Raw genomic sequence first — 24,615 nt, forward strand, 5'->3', positions numbered from 1 at the left:
TCATCATCAATTTGATAATTTTAGCACAAAGAATGCCTGAGAAATTTAACATCAACACAAATTTCAACCCAGTCTGTGGAGAAAATAAAAGCTGGGCCATTATACCCTACTAGTTAAATAAAAGACTAGTGCTCAGCAGGATGCATCACCCAATTTCATGATTTATGAAAACAGTGTATGTACATAGCATAACAAACACCTATGCACTCGTGAGCCTAACGCAAACACTTAATGTAAGCCAGTAAAATGTGAAATATAGGCCACAGTGACCATTTTTTAAATGATTATGGTACTAAGAGAAATGTATTCAATCATCTTGTTTAATTATTTAAGCATGATGAGTAATACTTTAAATATGACCAAAGTCAGTGAAATGTGAAAAAATGAGTCACAATAACCTACTTTATGATGAGAATGCAGTACAGTGTGACATCTGGCAATTCTACTGAGGGGGAGGGGACAAAACTGTTGTCTGTTTAAACTTGTACACACAATCTTAGTTTTACAGTGGAGAAATTGAAATGCACCATGAAAGGAAGACGCAAACTTGGATATCAAATGCAGTGGAATCTATGTAACATAAATAAATCCTTTGTTTATATTGACAAACCATCTTAACAGTACATTTTTATATCATAATCTGCTTATGCTGACATCTGGCCTGATTATCTGTATGCTGTGATACATTCAAACAGTCATGCTACCAGACCAGCTAAAATTGATCATCTTTTGAAGGCAGAAACAGGAATGACTACAACCAACCAACCAAGTGACTGCTAATTGTTTTAAAAATGCACCCAGAAAAATAGTTTTGCTGAAACTTCAAAGAAAACTGATTACCATGGAGGCACCAATCGTTCTGTATAAATACTAAGCAAATGAAAAAATAATTCAGTCTCAATCAATGTTTTATAAATGTCTGATGTTGCCACCAAAATAATAAATGGACATTTGTTTGGTCCCCCAAAGTTTTTCTTTAGTGGTGACTGCAATAATGCTTATGCCTTTCCTCAAAGCTGACTACAATCTTCAGTAACAAAAATTAAGCACATTTCATCAAATGAGGGCAGCAACAAACTTCAATAAATGCAAAGAAATCTGATGGATTGTTGCATTTTCCAAAGTGACTGGAAAACGTATATTGTGCCATGCAGGTTTCTTTTTCTCAGGAAAAACATGTATGCATACAGCCACTACCAATGGCAGCATAAAATGCAAATTAAATTCCAATCTTTTGAAACTACAGAAAACTAGCATTCATGTTACTTTTTATCTGTTCACATGTTTTCATTTTCCTATGAATAGCCTCATCCCCTGGGTAGCTTCAGCAAGATAACTGTCTCCAGCTGACTACAATCTAAACCAGTTTAAGTACATATACATGTAGCAGGAAAGGAATTATAGCTATGTGCTACTGGAGACAATATCGTAGTGAATTGTTTAGTAAAACGTGTTTATTGACAATGGGATATAGATCAAACGAGGACTACAATTTTTTTATATCTGTGTTATTTGTGTTTTCTAATAGGATGTGACTAATACATGAATTTTGTAACATATGATCTATACTCGAACTCATGGAACTTTCATATACATGTACAGTACTAAACACATTATGGACTGTATTAAACAACTGTAAAATGTCAATAAAGTTATTTCAGAATAGTTTTGTCTTCATTCAATCAAGAGTGATTATTTTTCCACCTGCTTTTATTGCCCCCCCCCACCATTTTTTTGTGGTATGGGCATCATTTTCTTTAGCAAAATGACTTGGTTGGTTATAGCACGGTTTGGTCTATAACATGTTTGGGTTCTATGGACCCCAACAACCATGTTATAGTGGGTCACACTGTACCATTTTGAGCTCTTTGGGGGTACAATAACATCAGCTGTTTAAACTTGTATATAAAATCTTGATTTTGTGTGGAGAAATTTAAAGGAAGCAAATATTTGGATATAAAATGCACTGGAATCAATTGTTACATAAATAAATCTTTTGTTCATAATGACAAACCATTTTAACAGTTCATATCATAATCCACTTATGATGACATCTGACCTCTGTAGTGAATGCTGTGAAACACTCAAATAGTCACGCTACCGAACTAGCTAAGACAGACCATATGATGGCTAATACTTTTTTTTTATTAAATGTACCCCCCAAAAAATAGTTTTGATGAAATTTCAAAGAAAACTGATAACCTTTGAAGCTCCGATGATCCTGTATAAATACTAAACAAAAACAAAAAAAATCAGTCTCTGTCATTGTTCTACAATTATTTGATGTTACTGCTGCAATAAAAAACTGGCACTTATTATGTCCTCCAATGTTGTCCTTCAGCAGTGACTTCAATAACACATTCGCCCTTCATCAAAGCAAGCTGCCTACAATCTTCAATGAAAAACAAGCACTTTTCATCAAGAGAAGTCAGCACCACACTTAAATCAAGGCAATGGAATATGATGGATTGCTGCATTTTCTAAAATGACTGGGATACGTTTATTTTGCCATGAAAGTTTCCTTTTTGCTGGAAACAGGTTTATTTTTACGATTACTACCAACAGCCGCATAAAATGCAAATTAAATTTCCAATCTTTTGAAACCATAGATATCTGGTCAACAAGTTAATTGAAAGATGTTTGTTAAACTTTTTAAATTGTTTACATTTTTTCATTTCCCTATGAATAGCCTTATCTCCTGGGTAGCTTCAGCAAGATGATAGCTGTCACCAGCTGACCAAAACCTAGGCCAATTTATATACATGTACATGTAACATGTAAGCCATGTGCTACTGGAGACACTATGGTAGCAAATAGTTTAGTGCCATGTGTTTCTTGACAATGGGACATAGAACAAATGAGGACCACCATTTCTTATTTATGTGTTGTGTTCTCTAATGGGTTGTGATGGATACATGAACTTTATAACATGCAATCTATACTCAAATTCATGGATTTTTCATATACATGTACAGTACTTAATGCATTATGGATTGTATTGCACAACTGTAAGCTGTCAATATACAAATGTATTTCAGACTAGTTTTATATTGTCTTAATTTAATCAAAAGCACATATTTTTACACCTGCTTTTAGTATATCCCCCCAGCCATTTCTTTGGTACATGCATCATTTTCTTCAGCTAACTGATTTGATTTGTTACAACACAGTTCGATACATAGCAAGATCAGGTTCTATGGCCATCATGTTATAGCAGGGTCATACTGTACTCATCAAGATAAAAAAAAATCTAGTTATATACGTTTTTTCCATGATACTTACCCGATCATAATACCTTGGGAGAACAATTACTATCTTGCAAATCCAGCCCTCACAAGCTAAAACTTTTTAGCTAAAAAGTTAAAAGTTATCTGGCCACCTAGCTGCTAGATACATGGACTGGTACCAATCCCATGATTTTTTCTGTTACTATTGGACCAGAAAGCATGCTGTCTATATGGATGTAACTACAGGGAGGCTGGGTTTTTCTTTAAATATGTTACCCAATCATAATACCATAGGAGAATAGGTATGAGGTGTACAGTCCCTAAGGTACATGAGACATCTAGATAACCTGACTGGAGATGAGATACTATATGTCTGGGAGTGGCTTTGAAAGGGTAATATGTTTCCTCCCACAAATCCAGTGGAAGTTGTTAAGCCTATCCTTATGATCCTGGGACCTGTTGCGTCAAATTTTTAAGTCCTACCTGATCAGATTGAGTATTTGTGTACTTTGATCTGCAACCCAGGGCATGGATAATAACAGGTAACAGTTTAACTCATACACAATGTCTGTTGTGAGTGTCCTAACTTCGTGAGCTGATATGCAAAGCATATTCATTTGGTGTGTTTCCAATATGCAGAACAAGTATACCATTTTATCCTTGATGAAAGTGTCTGTGCTGATATATTGTCCTTTTCCTCTGTGAGGGGTAAGAAAATTTCCTTCACTGCAATGGCTGTCTTTCTCAAGTACCACTTTTGGAGCTCGCACTGGGTCCTGTAGATGATCTTGAGATAAAGTGCCCAGAGTAGACAGGAATTCATTACAGCAGTCTGATTCCCATGAACAGAAGCCTATTCTTGGCATGGAAAGCAGAAGCTGTGATGAGTGATACTGACCCATCTTGTCAGAACTGCATGTAGAAAGGTCCACTAATAGAGTATGTATTTCGCTGATTCTGCCTTCCATTCACTAATGCAGCGAGGAAGCAGGTCTTATATGAGACATGAACCAATGAAGTTCATGAGAACAGTTCAAATGGGATCTTGTTCAGCCAGATTAGTATGCATGATAGATCCCACTTTTATCCAATGTTATTAGACGCATGTAACTAAAATGGACAGATGATCCGATAGGTCTTTGTTTTGTCTGATATCCCCTCTTCCATGATGATGCAGGATACCAGTGATCATAGAACAGTACGTTTTAATTGTGATTGATACTGCTTCTTGTCAAAGAACCATATGAAGTTAGCTAATGAACTATGAATGCCTGCAGTAGTATAAAGCATTCTTGAGTGCACCATTGTGAGATTATATTCCATTGCTTTTTATGACTTTATGGTGTAGGACAATCTTGCTTGAGCTATTTCTCCACCAATGGTTGTGAGAACTGTTTGTTCATTAAGGCATATTTTATAAAGACCTTGATGTGCAGGCTATGGGTTTGGATGAAACACCTGTTATCAGGGTTGCTTAGGCAGATATATTCCCTATATCTCAATTTCTTGAAGATTCTGTTGAGAAATTGATGATGTCATTGTTCCAATACTTCCCAATGAGTGGAACAATCAGGGGGAAGCAACACTCCATTTTGTTTGCTTTCTGTATCACCTTTTGAAACCAGAGGTGTTGGAGAAAAGTATACATTTAGGAAATCTGATCTATAGAAAGAGCGTCAACTGTACAGGTTTTTCGATCCAGGTCTGGTATTCCACCTTGTTGCAAATAAGTCCACCATTGGTCAGTCCCATTGGACACATATTGAGTGAAAACCAAGGGATGAAGAGACCATTCCATTTGTATTATTTGTTTCTTGTGGGACCATGAGTCCAATAATACATTTAGCTAGTGTAGGATATGTCGAACTTGAACGTGGATTTATTGTTGAAGACACCACTTTAGAAAATCAAAAAAAAAAAATACAAAGGTCTGGGGACTTGGTTCCGCCTTGCTGCTTGTGACAGGTCCCCACAGTGGAGTTGTGAGACAGAATGAGAACTCCATTCCCATGTAGGTTCCCCTGCCTCCAATGAAAACTTTCAGAATGGCTTTCATCTCGAGAATGCTATCCAAATGATGATCCTGACTGAAGGGACCACACTCCACTGGCATTACATAATGATAGAAGGAGACTTGTCTCAACCCAGTCATCTGTGTTTGCATCCATGGAGATCGTGTTTGCTGGAGGTTGTACTTGCAGATGTATCCCAATGCAAAAAGTCCAGTGAAGTTTCCCAATGTTTGAGATAGGACCTCATATTGTGCAGTTGTGAGAGCTGGTCCAATGGTCAAAGGTTCAGCCTCCATTTGGACTAAGAATTGTTGTAATGGGAGCTCAAGAAGGTGACCTAGGACTAAGACATCCTCTGCCACGTTGAGCAAGACCCAGCAGGTTAAGGAATTCTCTGGCAGGTAGCCTGTTCCATATAAGCAAGGAAGCCAATATTGTATTAAGTCTATTGTCATTCCTGAGGAAGACATACCCTGTTACTTGAGTGCTGAGTTCCAGAACTAGATGACCAAAATCTGATTGTACAAGGTCAGAGATTTCTTTGCTGAAAAGGAGACTGAGGCCAAGGAGAATAACAAGGGATAGCATGTCTTGCTCCAAGATATAACTTACTTCCAGTTTTGTTGAATGTAGTCTTTGTAAGCAAATCACAGGAACTTCCTGAAAGCTGTGTGAGTGGAGACATGAAGTAATGCCTTTTTCAAGTCCACACCGATTGTGTAGTCTCCTACTGGAGGGCATTTAGAACCCATGGTTGCATCCATCATGAACCATGGAGTGCAAATGAGCTTACTGATTATGTTCAAGCTGATGACTGAGTGAAGAGTGCTGAGTTTGTAGGGAATGCTGGGCAAAGGAGGAGGTGCACTGAAGTGATACTGAATCCCTCTGAAATCACTTGTCAGACCCATGTCAAGGCAAATCTTCTCAATTCAGCTATGAATGTTTGGAGCCTTCTGCTACCACAGTCTGCAATAAGGGTGGCATGTTTATGAGGTCATTTGAGATATGGAGGGTCTCGCTGGAGAAAATGATCACCCTATCTCTGCCTGTCATCTACTTTAGTTTGGGAGAAGTGAAGTTTTCAATGGCTGAAAATTCAGTAACACTGCTTCCCAGTGGCCTGTTTTAGGGACATACCCACAATCTTTTGTTGATTGTCTTGCAAATCCCTCCACTTTATCTCAGATTATAAGAGAGGAAAAGAAGGTATCCTTGGAATCTTGTTAGTGGATTCCATCAATCTGATTATTCAAGAGGAGATAATATGATTAAAGTTTGCAAACTGAGCTTTGCCTTAAGATGATCTTTAAGAAAGATGGAGGTAGAAAGCAATGCATCTCATTTCACTAGTTTAAGTTTGCAGCTGCTGTTTTGGCTTTGGCCAGAGTATGTTGGGCTGCTATGTTTTAAGAGGCAGGCCATTATATAAACAGACTCTCATGTATGTCCAATGAGATTTGGGGTTTGAGACGATAAGCTGTGTTCTATAGATCACCATATATACTAGATCCCACAGTGACAATGTTATGCATCAACTGCTGGTTATCCATTATACTGGAAAACTGGTGTGTGGGGGTTGTAGAACTGCAGAATACAATTTAAGGGAAGGTGTCGAAGAAGAAGAAATAAAAGCATCAGTTGATGCTTGGGGCTTGTAAGTGATGATGTAAGAAGTATCAAAATGTCAGTGAGTTTGCAAGACTGTGGAAGCAACTGAAAGTAGAATTCTTCCTTTATTCAATGACCCCCTGATGTTGGTACTGTAGACCAGGCAGGTGTTGTAGAAGAAGGAGGAGGTCAGAACTCTGATAGGATTAGTTCTTAAACTTCTTTAGTCCAGGCTTGAAAGGCATGATGCATCATTGTAAAATTTAACTTAAGAGTAAGTTTTTGTTGTCCCTGGATCTGATGTCTCTTGTGCTACCTGCGAAGTAGCTGGAGAAGAAAGTTGAGAATGGTGGCTCACTACACTAGCAGCATATCATGAGTTAAATCCCATTACTTCCAAGCTGCAAGTATAGGTTCCCTTTGAGTGCAAAGGCTTGATGACAAGTGAACTGACATCTTTTTGATACTGAGGCACCAAGCTGGACATCATATGCAGGAAATACTTAGCAGTACCAAGCAGGTTAGACTGATCCATGAAAGTTCCTGTGTAATCTAGGCACAATATGCAAGCTAGATTGATCCATGAGAGCACCTGTATAAACTGGACAATGACTGCAGGAAGTGCCTAGCAGCACAATGTGCATTAGACTGATCCAGGAGAATGCATATATGCAGGGATGCTATGCAGGTTATACTGGAAAGCTGATCATGTCTTTATCCCTCATGTGGTGCTTCTGCACCTTCAACTTTAGTACCCCTAGTATTGCTACCCATTGACTTCTGTCTATGATATATAAGCCTAACATGTATTCATAGAATGACAACAAGAGTAAGCTACATACACAGAGTGGTTGTCAACCTGGTCTTGCCCTGTCTTAATCTGTGAGACAAAAATAGAGCAGACAATATATACAGGTGTAGTACAGCCTGTATCCTGCTTCATGAACTTTGGAGTGTTCATGTAGAGCTACACACTATGACGATTACCTGTAAAAGGGCATACATGGCCCATACAGGTAGAGTACATACAGAGCTACACACTATGACGATTACCTGTAAAAGGGCATACATGGCCTGTACAGGTAGAGTACATACAGAGCTACACACTATGACGATTACCTGTAAAAGGGCATACATGGCCTGTACAGGTAGAGTACATACAGAGCTAAACACTATGAAGATTACCTGTAAAAGGGCATATATGGCCTGTACAGGTAGAGTACATACAGAGCTACACACTATGACAATTACCTGTAAAAGGGCATAGGTGGCCTGTACAGGTAGAACATTAGAGTGCCACAAATAATATTTACGACACTAACATATCAATTCTAATAAAAGGTTACCTGCAGGAAAGATGAATTGATTGCCTATACAGGTAAAATAACCAAAGTATCACTTGATAGTAAGTATGAAGTGATGGTACGACTAAACACTGCACAGGAAACTTAACTGTATTTATCCAACCACAGTGCAAACTACACAGTAATATAAATGAGTCTTCAATAGTACACACAATATCTGCACATACAAAACACTGAAGCGTCATTGTTGATACTTGTGAAGTAGTCATTGCAATATCCATTGCAATATAATTTTACCTTAAGGAAAAGGCCAAAATGATATCCGACACAGGTACAATCAGTAAAAGTGTCATGTTCATTACTATGAAATCAACACAAAGGATAATACAGAAAACTTACATGTATCAAAATGTAGCAGAAATTATAAAGTTTTGTACACCATACACTACACCTGCACCTAATAAATATGGCTATAGCAATGTGAGGTAACTCCATTGTGACCCATGCAGATATATACCAAGGGCACCTACATGTGTGGAGATAGCAAAGTGATGTTATGTATATCTCTGTATTCAATTTTTATCCATGATTGCAGTTTGTATGGGTCATTTATGTAAACAATGTGTTACATAGCTAACTTTTATTCATGAGTGGTGACTAAGCTCCAATATAAAATCTGTTAATATGTTTACTTGGACTTGAATTTAGGACATCAGTATTCCCATTCGATATTCTGTTGTCTACCTAATTTGCGATAGGTTGGCAGCTTAAACTTAAGCAAAGGACCCAACGTTGTTTACAACTTAGAATGTTCTGGAAATAAAACTTTGATCCTCATCCTGGTCCTCCTATTTTGTCTTAGGTTTTAATAAAAAGGTTGTTTATATTAGAATTATTAATTCCTGCTTTAGCCTCTAACTTGTGAAGTCAGTCATATGTGTGTTCATTATAATGTGAGAGGAATTTATTTAAATTATTCATTGGAATTACAAAGTGTTTATTGACTTTAGGACTAAATAACTATTTTGGAATTATTGTGAATTCATTCAAGGATATTCTGCATTACATCACTGTCATACATCAAGACTGTTGGCACACTGGCACATTTAAGGCTACTGAACATCAGTACATTTACGATTGGAATTCATTTGCAACACCAATGGAATTAATTCAGAATACTTTAAACATTTTGGACTTGTGATTGAACTTTTAGGATCATTTGGGATTTAATTCATAATACTGTAAGTTCCTTGTAAATTTTCACTTTGTCTTCTAGGAGAATAAATTATTTGTTAAATTAAACAAAACTTGTTGGTTTTTGCATTTTTTCTTTTAGTTTAAGGCTATAAAGTTGTAACAGAGATAACAGTGAAAATTCACAAACTTTTTTAATGAAAACAGCAAGAACAGAAAAGTTGAAAAATTATGGAGTATATTTCCCTATGAAGATTAACTCTTCCATCTTGCTTTAAGGTAGAAAACTTCCAAAACGCTTGAATAGATTTGGCGAGGCCTTTCTAGGGGTAGAGAGCATGCTACTTGGAATGATAAGAAATACAAACTCAAGAATTCACTGGATTTGGCACCAGTCCCAGTATCATCGTGACATCACTCTAACTGTCATCTAGGTAGGTAGATAACCTTTCGATAAAAAGTTTTAGCCTGGGAGGACTGGATTTTCGAGATAGTAGTAGACCTCCTAAGGTATTATGATTGGTTAACATATTTGAAGAAGAAACATTCTCTTTTTCATAATTCCTGGCATAACAGTATAATACAAAAATGTGGTCATGAGTTAAATGCAAAAACTTATGCCAGTAACATGTGAAATGTAGGTCACAATGATCTTTTGATGTTAAGATGTGGTACTAACAGAAATGCCTGTTGTTATGGTCATCAAATTTCACTGCATTTCCTCAAGTTTTTTTCCAGTATGTGATTCATTTTATTAAAGCATATTATTTTATAACTGTTTGTACCAGAGTTATCATTTTATATAATGTTTCAAAATAGTTCAATATTATTGTGATACGACATGAAATATTGCAATATAATACGACTGAAGGCATATTGTTGTAGCCCTAATTATAATTGCTCATACAAACAATACAAGATAAATTAAAGAAGGCAAGCAGATTATAATGCTTTCTACACCTCTTGCAAATAAGGTAGACTAAAGATCTAAGAAAGCTAGCACATAATCAAACATTCCTAAATATGATGAAGCTGCATTATGATTGGACAACAAAAATGCCGAAATGCTGGCTTGCAAATACATGCAAGCTTTCATCAAAGTCAGCTAGATACTACATTCTACCAGCCATTATGCATGTCATTCTATGAACTTTAACTTGAACAATTGCAAAAATTCTAAAGGTAAATAGCAATGTACTTGTTTAAGGTAGCACTCCCACATGACAATTTTCAACCACTATAATTTATGGTCATGCCTGATCAACAAAAGCATTAATTAAACATATAATATGTTTTAAAAAAGCTGATTTTTTTATATTATTCAGCTGTTGCATAAAGATGTGACAAAATATCCATAAATCACTCAAAAGCTAGTGAGTGAAAAGCCAATACATGTATTATTTACAAGGCCCACGCGTAGTCTTGATAACATATACTAAAAGCATTAAAACTTCAGGCAGATATCTTTCATTTTGAAGAACAAATCAAGTTTTAATGGGAGTAAATGTACCAATCCCAATGAAACACTTAATTCAACTTGCACAGCTATCCATTAGTCTTCATTTCTTCTCATCCATTTCATTTCTTTGTTATCTGCACTTTTCTAATGATTTTGTTGACTTCTGCAGGTTTGATTCCCCACCTCCAAAAGACCACTGGCACCAGTGATTTCCTTAAAGTTCTGTTTCTTTACTGCAGAATTCAGTCTTTCATTGGCCTCTGCAAACAACCAGAAAGCTTTCTGAAGCTCTTCTTGAAAGGCTCCCTCATTTTTCTTAAGTTTTCAATCTTTTTCTGATAGCTTTCTATTTCTTTTTTCATGGTTCCTGTCAAACTGCTCTATTTGATTTTGCTTGTGTTTCTTCAGAAGTTTTTCCTCTATAACATGATTTTTGTATGCACTGTATGATTTTTTTTCACAGCATTAAGTAAGTTCTGAGATAATGGATGATCAGTAATAGTGTCCTTTTACACCATAACAACATCTCTGGTAAGCCTTAGTCCATTTATAGATTTCTTCTACAAGGAGTTTGTGGACTTTTGTCAATCTCTTTTTATTTGCTGACAAACTCCCTTCAACATCTGCATTTCCATGAACAAAACAGAGAGCTGATTTTACACCTTTCTCAGGATAACAATACTTTAGTATTTCTGTTAAACTTCTGATCTGCAACACTTTGTTTTAATAATGGTCAACCCTCTTAAGCTCTCCATTACTATCTGATATCCATTTTTCTAGGACCTTTTCACTCATCCATTACAAAAGGCACATCATATTCACATCATATTTGCTAATATTTGGTAAGCTTTGTGCAAGCCTCCGCATGTATCTTGATGCCACTTCTTAATGTAAAGCACTGTGCATTTTGAAGGATGGAGGTATCTTGAGGAAGGCATGTATCAAGGTATACAGAAACCTGTAGGAACATTGTAACTTCTAATACCAATACTTTCTGACATGAAGATTAGTTTTAACAATGCTCTGCAACATTCTACACCGACCTATATATTTTTCTGATCACAACTTTTTTCTGGCTTAATGACATCCACACTCAGAAGCTTTTTCCAATTCAAATTACCAATTACAACCACCTTCATGAATTTAAGCATGAATTCTTTTAGCATCTCACATGCCTTCTCATGAAGCACACACAAAAAAGCCCAAACTGTCTGAAACAGTGGCCTCACAACTGACCATGTACGTTTGACCACATTTTTCAAACCTTCAGATTCATTCTTCATCAGAAGATTTTAGAATTTGTCATCCTTCGCTCTTTCTCCTAAATCTTTCAGAAAGTGTCGATACACAAAATATCACACCAATCTTAATCTGAACCGGTAAAAGATCGAGTCACCTGCAATGAACACGCCTTATGAATAGATCATCCTTCAATTTCTATCTCAGAGTATTCCTCTGACTAATGTGTAACTTACAACTGTGAAAGAGATGTCAAGCTAACTGCTGTACCAATGCTCCAAAAAATTCCAAGACCTTATCTGAAGGCATTTTGAACAACATACAGTGCACCTAGGACAAAAAAACTGTAACAACCCTTGAAAAAGTTCAAATGGGAATTAACAAAAAACCACATTGACTCATTAACATTAGGGCTATCACTTCCTAATTAATGAAACTGAGATGGAGGCATTCTGTACTCTTCCTCTGTCAGTATGTCATCCATTGCTTATCCTATATCATTTCCTTTCAGATGGCCAAAAATAACAGCTTCACAGAATTGAGTTACAACAAGTCTCATTTCACCAGAATTTAATCACAACATCAAACTGCCTTTTTCCCTGAGTATTAACTGTTTCATCAAGCTGAAACATAAAATGCCATTTTACTGTTACTTTTTTCTGAAGAATGCACCAAGTCAATGAGAAATCATTTTAAAAGTTTACATATCTCATTGTAAAATCTTTCAAAAACTAAGTGAGAAAACAGTGTTTGAAAAAGTACTGGGGTTCCATCACAGGAAATGTGATAATACATAGAAGCAACTACTTTCATGGCCCACAAGGTTTCTGCCATTATAACTTGTTCCTGGTCGGTTTTTGATTGCAGAGCAACTGGTCCAGGATCTCCACTAGACCTGCTACTGTCTCCACCTGATGGTATGAAAAATGTTTGAGATTTGCTGAATCTCACTTCTGCTATCTCTTAACATTTCTGCCCTTCAGCTTGACTCACTGCTGCTTAACTCTTTAACTTCTAGTGATACTGTAGTGGCTCACTGCTATGCCTAGCTGCTGGGGTCACTACTGCAGCTGATTTGTGGGCTGACTACCAGAGCCTAATGCTGCTGCAGCCAAATCTCAACTTTTTAGCTGATGATGTGGGGATATGGGCTAATTGTGTTAGTTATTTTCTGATTTATAGACTAAAACCATGCATATATAAAAGCTATAACTACCTTATATCTGTTTGATTATTTTATCCTGCTGACATCCACATGAATGATATAAAATCCAGGAATATAACACAAAACACTGTTTGTAAAAACACTAAAATTTATCTGTGAGTCTTTTATACAAAGTTATTTATCAAATATATACATATAATTACTAAAAATGCCTAGTCACTGTGTTCTACTATTTCTTAAGTAGTTCCTCATGGTATCTAGAGAAACAGTTATGTTTTATACATAGACGGATATCACACTGTTTGCACATGATGGACACCTCATGCCGCCTTTTTTCTTTGGTACACATTTTGCATCGCCCTGGTTTCTCTGCTTGTATGGGCCAATGTGCATTTCCACAGTTATCAATTGCAGATACAACCTTTCTCTTTCTCGATCCTCGGAATGTCCCTATCATCTGCTGTGCAAGTGCAATTTTAAAATCAAGTTGTCTCCGTCTGATTTCTTTATTTTTTTTGGTGACAAGTTTGTGGTTGGGCGACTCCTGCATAGTTATTAATGCATTAACTAATGCAACATCAAAGCAGAACCAAAACAGATATTTCCACCATTTGGTAGCTTTGCGACAGGTAGAGTACTGCATTCTTTTCTGGTCTGCCAGGTCAACCCCAAACATGTATTTATTATAAAGTTCAGAGACAATTGGAGCTGGCACTTCCTGGTAGGTTCCATTTTTTTGTCTCCTACGCACCATCTTGCTCTCGCTTGGATTGCAACTTGTTGAAAGATAATGGACAATTCTTTTGTCCTTCCAAGCTATAGCACACAGGCTTCCTTTTGTCATCAGGACACTGTCGCCTCTGTTCTTTAATTTGGCAGATTTTATTTCCTCTGGCATTCCCTTTCTATTTGCTCGCACTGTACCGAGACAATAAATTTTTTCTTTCCTGAGTGCTTCAAAGAGTGCTGGACTGGAGAAAAAATTGTCCATGTAAACTACATGTGATTTCCCACGTATTTTTGACGTAAGATCAGTTATCACACGTGCACCAAGGCCCTCTTCTTTTGTGCGTCCAGCCTGGCTTTCTTCTCTTCCAGTGTACACTTGAAACTCGTGCACATAACCATTGTGTGGGTCTGCCCGCTCCCAAACTTTTATTCCAAACTTGATTGGCTTCGCAGGTAAATATTGCTTGAAGGATAATCTACCTTTATATGCTATCATCCCTTCATCCACACTCTGCTCTTTATGACCATTGTAATTTTCGAGACACGTTTTGGAAATTTCGTCTAAAACTGGTCTTACATGACACAATTTGTCATGCCCGGGCTGGCGTCTTGGAGGATTCTGCCTGGTGTCATTTACATGGAAATACTTCGACAACTTTTCAAAATGTACTCTGGTCATAATTGTGGGAATACTTATTATCTGGAAGGGCCATGTTGATCGCCAAGCTAGACTGTATTCTGGAAGTGCCAGGATTGACATAATCAAATGTATTCCTAGAAAGGCCAGCATTTCGTCCATTGTCGTGGGTTGCCAGAGTGAATCAGGCTTTTCTTCGATACATCTTGCCGCATATCCATTTGTTTGTGCAACAATGCTTTCAATCATTGCCAGGGAAAAAAATTTATAGAAAAAATCAATTTCTTTTTTCCCCTCATCCAAAACAAAAGTTGAACCGACGCTTTCCGTAAACTCTGTGACTCTCGGGGCACGTAGATCTCTTGTCCACACTTCGTCGTCTTCATCATCGGATTCTGTCTCAATTTCTGACAGACTTGACAAAGAAGATAGATCAATGTCACTACTAATGCTTCTTAATTCAATGTGGTCAAATTCGTCCTCAGAAAAACCAGAAAATTCGGAATCTGAATCACTATCATAAGCTAACGCCATTGTTTTCACTGTCAACTACAAATGCATGTATTAACAAACACGCGGTACAAATTTGAAAAAGAAACCCAGATTTAGTCAGAACAATCATCTGTTAACTCTATTTTGATTGGTTGAATATCCTTTTACTTCCATATATTGACCAATAAGACCAATTGTAACATGAACATACAGAGCGAATCTATCCATCACTAGGGTATAGGAAGCATAAAAGGCAAGCGGATATATCAGTCACCGGGAGTAATAGTGCTCTGTTTACAAGCGGATTTATCAGTCACTGGTGAGGCTAGGCACATTTATGCAGCGGATATACACGTCAGTCGAAGTGAAAGAGTTAAGTCAAGTGTCTCCATCCTGAAGTGATTTGCTGCAAATAAAACAACAGCCTGCATATTCTGAACATCTTTCTTATGCCATGATTTAAGTTATGTCCGTCACTATTTTCTGACTATTTCAAATACTTGAACACAAAATAACTTCATTGTGTACCTTCAAACTTTTTTGCAACTTGTTCCCTTGATCTAAAGATACATAAAACAAGCTTCAGGATGTATCATAGTTTTTCATACACACCCTTAGCACCCACCACAATTAAGTAAAATTATTCAGATTTGTATTTTAAATGTAGAAAGATCATAAAAGTTACCTGTTCTTAGACACATCTAACAATATGACTGCTTTATATACCATGCACAAACAGATGTATAGCTTTGAAAATTAGCAGCAATAAATACTGGTAATAAAGAAACAATATTCAATGTTATTCTACTACATATCTTGCCATTTTAAAGCATTACAATTTTAATGTTGATGCTGCACATTTAGCATGCATGTTACAGTTGATATTCCCTCAGGGTCCTTCATTGGAAAATACAATGATTCAAAACAGCTTCAGCTTCCCAAACCATACATATCATATTACATGGAATATGTAGTTAGTTGGGATTGGAGGACAGAAATCTCAGTGGAACTGGAAAGCAAATATTTCCTTTTGCTAAAAACTACAGTGAGGTAAAACAACCGTCTCATTATGTTGTTAGCAAAACAAAAATTTTTATGTTGACATAAAAAATGTTAAAAAGTAGGGTTTATAAGGCCATTTTTAACAAGAAAATTGGGAAAAATAGGGAGTCTAACAAAAAAGTAGGAAACAGCAAGACATTCAATAGAAAAAACTAGAGCTGCTGGAATGACTACCTTGACCTTCTGAACTTTAAATCCTGACCCAAATGACTGATTCATACTGCCTTGACCTTCTGAACTTTAAATCCTGACCCAAATCACTGATTCATACTGCCTTGATCTTCTGAACTTTAAATCTTGACACAAATCACTGATTCATACTGCCCTGACCTTCAGAACTTTAAATCCTGACCCAAATCACTGATTCATACTGCCTTGATCTTCTGAACTTTAAATCTTGACACAAATCACTGATTCATACTGCCCTGACCTTCTGAACTTTAAATCCTGACCCAAATCACTGATTCATACTGCCTTGACCTTCTGAACATAAAATCCTGACCCAAATCACTGATTCATACTGCCTTGATCTTCTGAACTTTAAATCCTGACACAAATCACTGCTCTGTCATCACATATTATGCACTAAACAAACTATGTTCAAAATTGCATTTGGAAATGAAGCTGCATTTTTCTTTATGATTTAGGAACCTGGGTCTCCTGTGAATTCTGCCTGCTAGTAGAACTCTTGCTGGTGCTCTGTGTATTAGTTTTACTTTCCCAATCAACATTCATGGTTACTCCAGCTGTTGCCCCCCCACTGCTACAAGAGGACTCACTCCCTGATTCCTTCTGGAACCTCATCTCACTGCTGCTATGTGAATTGTCATCGGTGTTCACCAGACTCCCATCAAAAGCCCTTAGAATAAACTCAAATATGTTCATGTCTGGCTTTCCCTGGCTCTTCAGGATGACATTCTTTCTGTACTGTTCTATAATCTTCAGTATGTCACCTGAAAAAAAAGACCTGCTTTAAAAAGCAAATTATAAAAGGACAGACCTTGAGAAAGTTTATTTTGTATGAGTCAAAAAAGACAAATGCTTAGAACCTCCAATCTTCTGAATATATTGTATATACTTCTCCAAATCAAAACGGATAATTATTGATGTGAATAAAATATACATTCGGTTATTTTGGCATGTACAGAAATTTGAATTTATTATGAAATGTTTGAAAAAAATAAGTGTCTTAGTGCTCACATGCTGACCCTTGGTATTTCCCACCCAATAAGACGCTGAGGCTAAATCCATTTTTTGTGCTCTCAAGACTGATCAGTCATGTGACCAATGTCATCTCATGTGATCACTAAGGCACTTATGGGTTCATGAAATTACAATCAAATGTTGACAGGGTAGTCTAGTTTTATTTATCAATTTTGTATGAAATATTTAAAAAATATTATGACTTTCAGATAGCAACCTATGAAGAAATTATGTTACAAATTAATGCTAGTTTCTGCAAGTCATTGTGAGAATGACCAGTAATCTGGTATAATTTTAAAGCAAGAGCCCTTTGATGGCATGGATGCTATACTGACAAGAATTTGAAGATTGTAACTGAAGCAGCCATATTAGCATCAGCACTGTTTTCATTTAAACCAAGGGATGAATGTGTGTCTAAAGTTCTCATGGCAATAATCCAAGTAGCTCAGGAGTAGTAGTGATAACAAACTTATACAGATGCTGTATGGAGGCTATATTCAGTATCAGAATGGCACCATTTTCATTTAAGAGTACCTGGACATCACAACCTATTGGTACACCTCCCCCCCCCAAATCAATATGACTTTCTGTTCAGGAGTTAAAATAACAAGATTATCAAGATGTTCTTACAGCATCCATATTGGATGTCAAATCGGCACAATTATCACATAAGCCCAACCTCATAAGAAGTCTTCAATTTAGAAATTTATTTTTTATTACATCTCTGAATATTGACAGTACTCTGGCTGACATATTTTTAAAACTACTTTCCTGGGTACCATGTATATTTACATGGAAGAGCCCTAATACAATCTGTATTTTGATAGTTAATTACATAGGTAGATGGACAAATCAACAGATACATACCTACCAAGATAGATACATGTACAGATACACTAATAAACAGATTCCTAATTGGAGGGATAGAATGATGGTGGATGGATGAATGCATGAATTGAGATATATATAGATGGCTGGTACATGTAGTGGATCATTAGAAATACAAACCTATAGAAAATAGATTGGTCACAGTTAAATAACTTTGGATTTGGTGAAGGTCATCCCTCAGTTTTTCATCATCAAATGTGAAGTAGCAAACATCCCGCTTTGCATGTGCTGCTGCCATCAGCTGGATAAGGGCTGAGGTGGAAAAAAAGATTGACACACAGGGAAAATATGAATGTGAATTAAGTAAATCATAATATTTTAGCATAGTAGAATACTGTACAGTTTTTAATTATAGAATATTAGTGACAAAGTCTTTGTGAATTACTGATGGATGAATTTTATAAGATGATAAATTGCCAAGAATTAAAACTAATTTTCTATGTGATGAGTAAAATAAATTCTAATGTAACTAAATCATACAAACTGAACATTTGCTACAAATGTAATGAAGAAAATGTATTGTGATGCTGATTATACAAGTCTTCTGTACTAAGCGCAAAATAAATTACTGTGATATAATGTATCCAAGTCACCTGTGATGTATGGAAATCAAAGTATCATAATATAGCGTATCAAGACTCCAGTGCTAAATGATGTAGTGTATCGAGTCTCCTGTGCTATGTGAAACCCAAGTACTGTTATACAGAATACACGAGTCTTCTGCAATAAATGGAAATCCAAGGGCTATGATGTAGAAAACATGAGTCTCCTTTGCTAAGTGGCACTCTGAATACTGCATTATAGAGAACATAAGTCTCCTGTGCTATGGCTATCAATACTGTGATCTAGGGTACACACGTGTCCTGTGGTAAGTGGATATTTAAGTCTTCTGTGCTTAGTGAAAATCAGAATATTGTGATACAGTGTATATGAATCTCCAATGCCAAGTGGAAATCAAAGTACTGTAATACAGTATTTATTGGTCTTCTGTGCTAAGTGGGATTCAAAGTACATGTACTAAGAACACAGCTGGCTTGGATGACTCAGGTAATACAACATTAAACAGGATTAAAAGGATGATGATGTTTGTTGTAGGGTTTAATGCCATTTTTTAGCACACGATAGGCTATACATGGCAGCCAGTATTAATGGTGGAGGAAGAACCCGAGAAAACCCTGGAAATAACCACCGACCCACGAGAAGCTACTGGCAAGCTTTCTCACATACCCACATTGGCTGAATCCGAGACTTGAACCCACACAGACAGAGGTGAGATGGCAGTGATCCGTAATGGAGAGCGCTTTAGACCACTTGGGGCCTCTTAAAAGGATGAACATAACTTGCAAGAGCCTAATAATCATCTTCCTTTTCTTACTATCATAAGAAAATACCAATATCACTCTAAATACATGCATTCTTAATCATTAATGTTTCAAGTCATTCTTCTATTTTTCTCATAACAGAAAATTTATTTTAAAAAATTCTCCTAACCATAGTGAAACCTGTTTATAAAGGACAGTAAATGGACATGGTGAAATTGTATTTTATAGACAGGTATCCTTTATATACAGAGCCAGAATTATATGTGCTTTACAGCTCAAGAATTTATGACTGTGAGTGATGCATTAAATTAAGAAATAGCGGCTCTTCATGATAATAGGATTCCTTCTGAAAAAGAATAGTGCATTCAATAATAATGAAAATCCATTGATGACAAGAAGATCAGGGCCTGCTTGTTGAGTCCATAATAAAAACATTGGTGTAAAATGTATTAAAAAGTGTAAAGGGGACAGCAAGCATGTTGCAGAATGAATTGTCTTATCTACACAATGATTCATTCAATATATGAACAAAACTCCATCAAGGGTTTTAGGAAATACAAGGAAATGAATGAAATTTAACCCAAGCCTTAATGCAAACTTTCTATGAATGTGATCCCAAGATCAAAGGGGAAGAAGCACATTTCACAGAATAAATTGTCTATGGTTCATCATTTCATCCCAAGCATGAAGAAAATCCATTAAAATATTTAGGAATATAAACAAATGAATAAACACTTTCACCAAAACCTTAATGCAAATTTTCTTGGCCAAGTATGATGACAATAATGGAGATGATAAGTAAATGAAAACTTTAATCAAAACCTCAAAAGATGTTGCTGCCACTGCCTTCACTGAAAATGTGAGTGATGTGTCTTGCTTCTGACAAATCTAGATTTGACAAAACTGCCTGAATCATATAGCAGTGAAATTAAACAATTAAATCTGAATGTTTTAAAAATTAAACAAGAATTTTATTGAAAATATTAATGCACTATCATGCATCAGGCTTTAAAATCCTTGTCATAAAAAATAATTTTAAAATTAAAATTACAAAAAAATTAATTTAAACAAAGCTTCATCTAAAGATCAAAGTTGGCATGACATTATTTAATTCCAATAATTAGCAGTATCATCAACAGTGACTTGGGTGAAATCTAAATGTAAATTGTCATCATTTATTTTATCTGCTCATCTTTGTAACCTTTAATCTTTTTTTATGCAGCAAAAGATTGAATTTCCATTAAAAAAAAGCATGGGCCTTGTAATGTTAACTGACCTGAACTAGAAGCATATACAGGTCATGTCCTTTAATGTCCTTTCAATAAATATTCTTTACAAAAGTCTGCAATATATGTCATACATTGCTATGTGAGGTTTTATTTGAGAATACAATTATTATACCTAATTTTAACAGGTAAAGTAACATACACCCACTTGGAAACTATTTAATTTACAAGATATTCTGAATTGCCTTTTTTCTGCCGGATGCCAATCATAACTGTACTATTTTCAATCTGTCTGAAGCAAGATTATATTGTTCATGAAAACCATGCTAAGTGAACTTTAATGCAGTGATGCCTAGCATAAAATGGCCATTATTTACTGAGTAATTGAAATGTCTAAACAAGATTCACAAAGATCTGTACATTCAATCTGACATGGCAAATCTTCATATGTTAGGTTATAATGTCTATTGTACACAACTTTGCTCACCAAAAGAAACTGTCCTGTGTACATTAAACAGGTGTCTGATATATATAGGACATTAAAAGAAGGATTTTCACTAAGGTTGCCTGAAAATGTTTGTTTTGAACATGTGTGTGCTAAGGGCAAACATTATACTGATTTACTAGTAAATTGCAATAATGATATGGTATATTACAATATGAGTATAGAAATACAGGCACTGTATACTGGGTTTTTTTCTTCACCTACTTAAGACTGTGCAGAAGTAACTTTGAGCACTGTTTTCTATTTGGCTTTGTTAACATGGCAGCTTCGAAATATGAGTTCTTTCAGGATGAAATCAACAAAGACTTGGAATCACTAATATTAAAAATTTACCTGTTTACTGAACTATTCATTAAGTTTTCAAATCAAAGCAAGACATTTGTCAATGTGATAATTTATGCAAAAGGACAGTATTGTATCTATAATGCTTTTCAACTTAACATAAATGGCATTACCAAGTGTTTGGCTCCTGGTGTGGATTGCTCCCTGTAAGCTGATGATTTCCAAATATGTTATTGATCAAAGCACATGCATAGAATTGAAAGACAACTACAGCAAACCATAAAAAAAGATCTGGGCCAATGCCAATGGTTTTAAATTTTCAAAGTCAAAAACAGTATGCATGAATTTCTGTTAGTTACAAAGACATCATGATGAACCTAAACTCATGCTGGATGGAACATCCAAAGCAGTCGTTGAGGAAATGAAGTTTTTAGGTACTGTCTTTGACAGAAAACTAACATTTATTCTACACATAAAGAACTTGAAATCTAAATGCTTAAAATCTCAAGATTTCCTTAAAGTAGTATCACACACTAACTGGGGAGCTGATATAAAAGTCCTTAATTTATACAGAACTTTTATTCATTCCAAATTGGACTATGGCTGTGTTGTATTCACAGACAGCCAGAAAGCCATACTTAAACATGCTTGACCCAATTCACCATCAAGGAATAAGACTCTGCACTGGGAGCATTTTAGGTCATCGCCTTTCGAGACTTCTCTATGAAGTGAATGAGCCACCTTTATTACACCGTAAAGAAATGCTTTCAATACAATATGCTCTCAAATAAAGATCAAACCCTTTGAATCCTACTTTTTCAGCTGTATTCCAACCCAAATACAAAACATACCAAAATAAACCAAATGCCATACCTACCTCTGGCACTAGAATATCATCCAGCCTTGACAATATAAAAATTGACCTTTCTAAAATTCAGATGTCCAGTTATGAAACACCTCCCTGGCTACTTCAACAACCAAAAGTACTCTTTACATTAAATGATGGAAAAAATCTGAAACAAATCCTTCCATATTCCACAACTCTTATCACCATATTTAATAACTACATAAAAATTTACACTGATTAGTCAAAGGATGAGAAAAAGGCTGCTGCAGCCTTCGTTAGTGGAAATCACACAACAAAAGCTCGTTTATCAGATGGTGCATCCATTTTGGCAGCCAAAATCAAAATAACAGACCTTGCCCTGTAATATGTTGAAAGCTAACATATTTCAAATTCCATCATCTTCTCTGATTCACTATCAGTACTTCAGTCACTACACAATAGGAAGCTGGGAAATCCATTACTGACTCATAAACTCATGAAACATTCTGAGCTTTGTACCCCCTACAACACAGTAATTTGTTAGATACCCAGCCATGTTGGTATTAAAGGTAATGAAAAAGCAAATTGCACTGCAAAATGGTCCTATCCCTTCAGCCTTCTGATTTGAAAAACCCATACACTTATTCTAAACCGCAAATCAAAACGTCTTTACTTAGTAAGTGGCAGGCATCATGGTATGATGCAGTGAATAACAAACTACACACAATCAAGCTAACCCTAGGAAACTGTGCTCCTTCCTACAGAATCATAGGGACAAGGTGGTCATTGCAAGAATCAGAATTTGTCATATTTATATAACCCACTCCTACATATTAAAGGGTGACGACCCACCTGAGTACATTTCTTGCAATGAAGCATTCACTGTTAAGCACTTCATGATAGACTGAATTATTATCGTTCATCCTAAATACCTTTTTGTATCTAATTATCCATTGACAACACCATTTACATTCCCTGCTGATCGGGAAGCTCCATATATTACCCTCACTATCTCATCTTTTGTTTTTAATTGTTAACTTTTATCAGCTATAAATAATATTGTATATCACCTTTTCTATAGCATTAAATAGCCTTAAAGTGTTGGTGTGCAATAAAGCCACAATCAATCAATCAATCCATTAATTAATCAATCAATCTGGCAACACTCACCCCTAGTGTCTGCTATTCTATATAGCAGTCCTTTATGTTACAATGTACATCAAGGGAGTTAAATGAGCTAACCATTTCCTTGCATGTTAAAATCTGAGTTATGTTCCTTGACATATCTTGATAACTTTTCAAGATCAAAGTGCCAGAAGAGATATATCCTGAAAATGCTTTATTATTGGAAACATAAACTGTTTTAAGTAACAGAGTGTCACGGAATTTTATAAATCCTTTTATTTATTAAACACATGTACTCTGGTTTCGCTTTTTGTGTACAACGATACCTGAGGGTGATTTATGTATATTGCACAATATTTCGAAATAGTGAGTTCGGTTCATCCTATGCCGCACGTGCAAAGTGCTTTCAATGGGAAAAACTGAATGCTTCCAGCGCACAGACAATGTATGACAACTTTGTCTGTGTAGAAATGCCTCACCGTAAGATTAAATCTTCACATTACAGAATGTCTTGTCAGTGAGCGGTCTACTTTAAGGACTTGCATATCTTCAGCTGTAGAGGTATGTGAATTATTAATTTCTTGTATATAAGTTATAACTATTGTACTACCACGTTAATTTCTGTATGTTTGCTATGTAGCTTCAGTTTACATAGTATAATGCAAATATTTTCTATTCTCGTTTGTGACTTAGCAAGCGATTTATATTAGCAATATAAAGCTGCATTTTTTAAGAAACATTTGGTACCGTATGATTCTTTTGGGGCATGGTTAGGTTTACTTTTAAACCTGTTTGTTTTTTTGTAACTGTGCCGATAATGTAATATGTATAACTTGCCATATATAACGTCATTACATTTTACCATATATGCCCGTGTCATGCATAGTACACAGTGTTAGATGTATTTTCAGCTGACCCGAGTGATCACAGAATTATCGGAGTGATCGGAGTCTACGTGGTGCCAGCTGCAGAGCTAAAAATAGAAGTCAACCATAGTAGCTGTGAAGCTGAACCATAGCAGCCATAGAGCTGAATAAACAGTGTTGCAGGTCAAGTAGCAGGTGATTGGGTGTTGCTTACCAATATTGGTGGGCACTGACTGCTTCA

At 36.0% G+C, this 24,615-nt stretch overlaps 1 protein-coding gene across 1 annotated transcript in view; it reads right to left on the reverse strand.

The window, feature by feature from the left end:
- The window catches only part of LOC149802816 (poly(ADP-ribose) glycohydrolase-like), a 277,168-nt gene that overhangs the window by 20,607 nt on the left and 231,946 nt on the right, over nt 1-24,615 (reverse strand). Inside the window, exons 22-23 of the mRNA XM_089952264.1 lie at nt 18,343-18,474; nt 16,783-17,084 (exon numbers count right to left, since the gene is read on the reverse strand). Coding sequence (XP_089808390.1) covers nt 16,783-17,084; nt 18,343-18,474 — 434 coding nt within the window. The remainder of the gene's footprint in view (nt 1-16,782; nt 17,085-18,342; nt 18,475-24,615) is intronic.

This window comes from Sinohyriopsis cumingii, chromosome 3, assembly GCF_028554795.1.
Source record: "Sinohyriopsis cumingii isolate HCF-2022 chromosome 3, ASM2855479v2, whole genome shotgun sequence".
Taxonomy (NCBI): Eukaryota; Metazoa; Mollusca; class Bivalvia; order Unionida; family Unionidae; genus Sinohyriopsis; species Sinohyriopsis cumingii.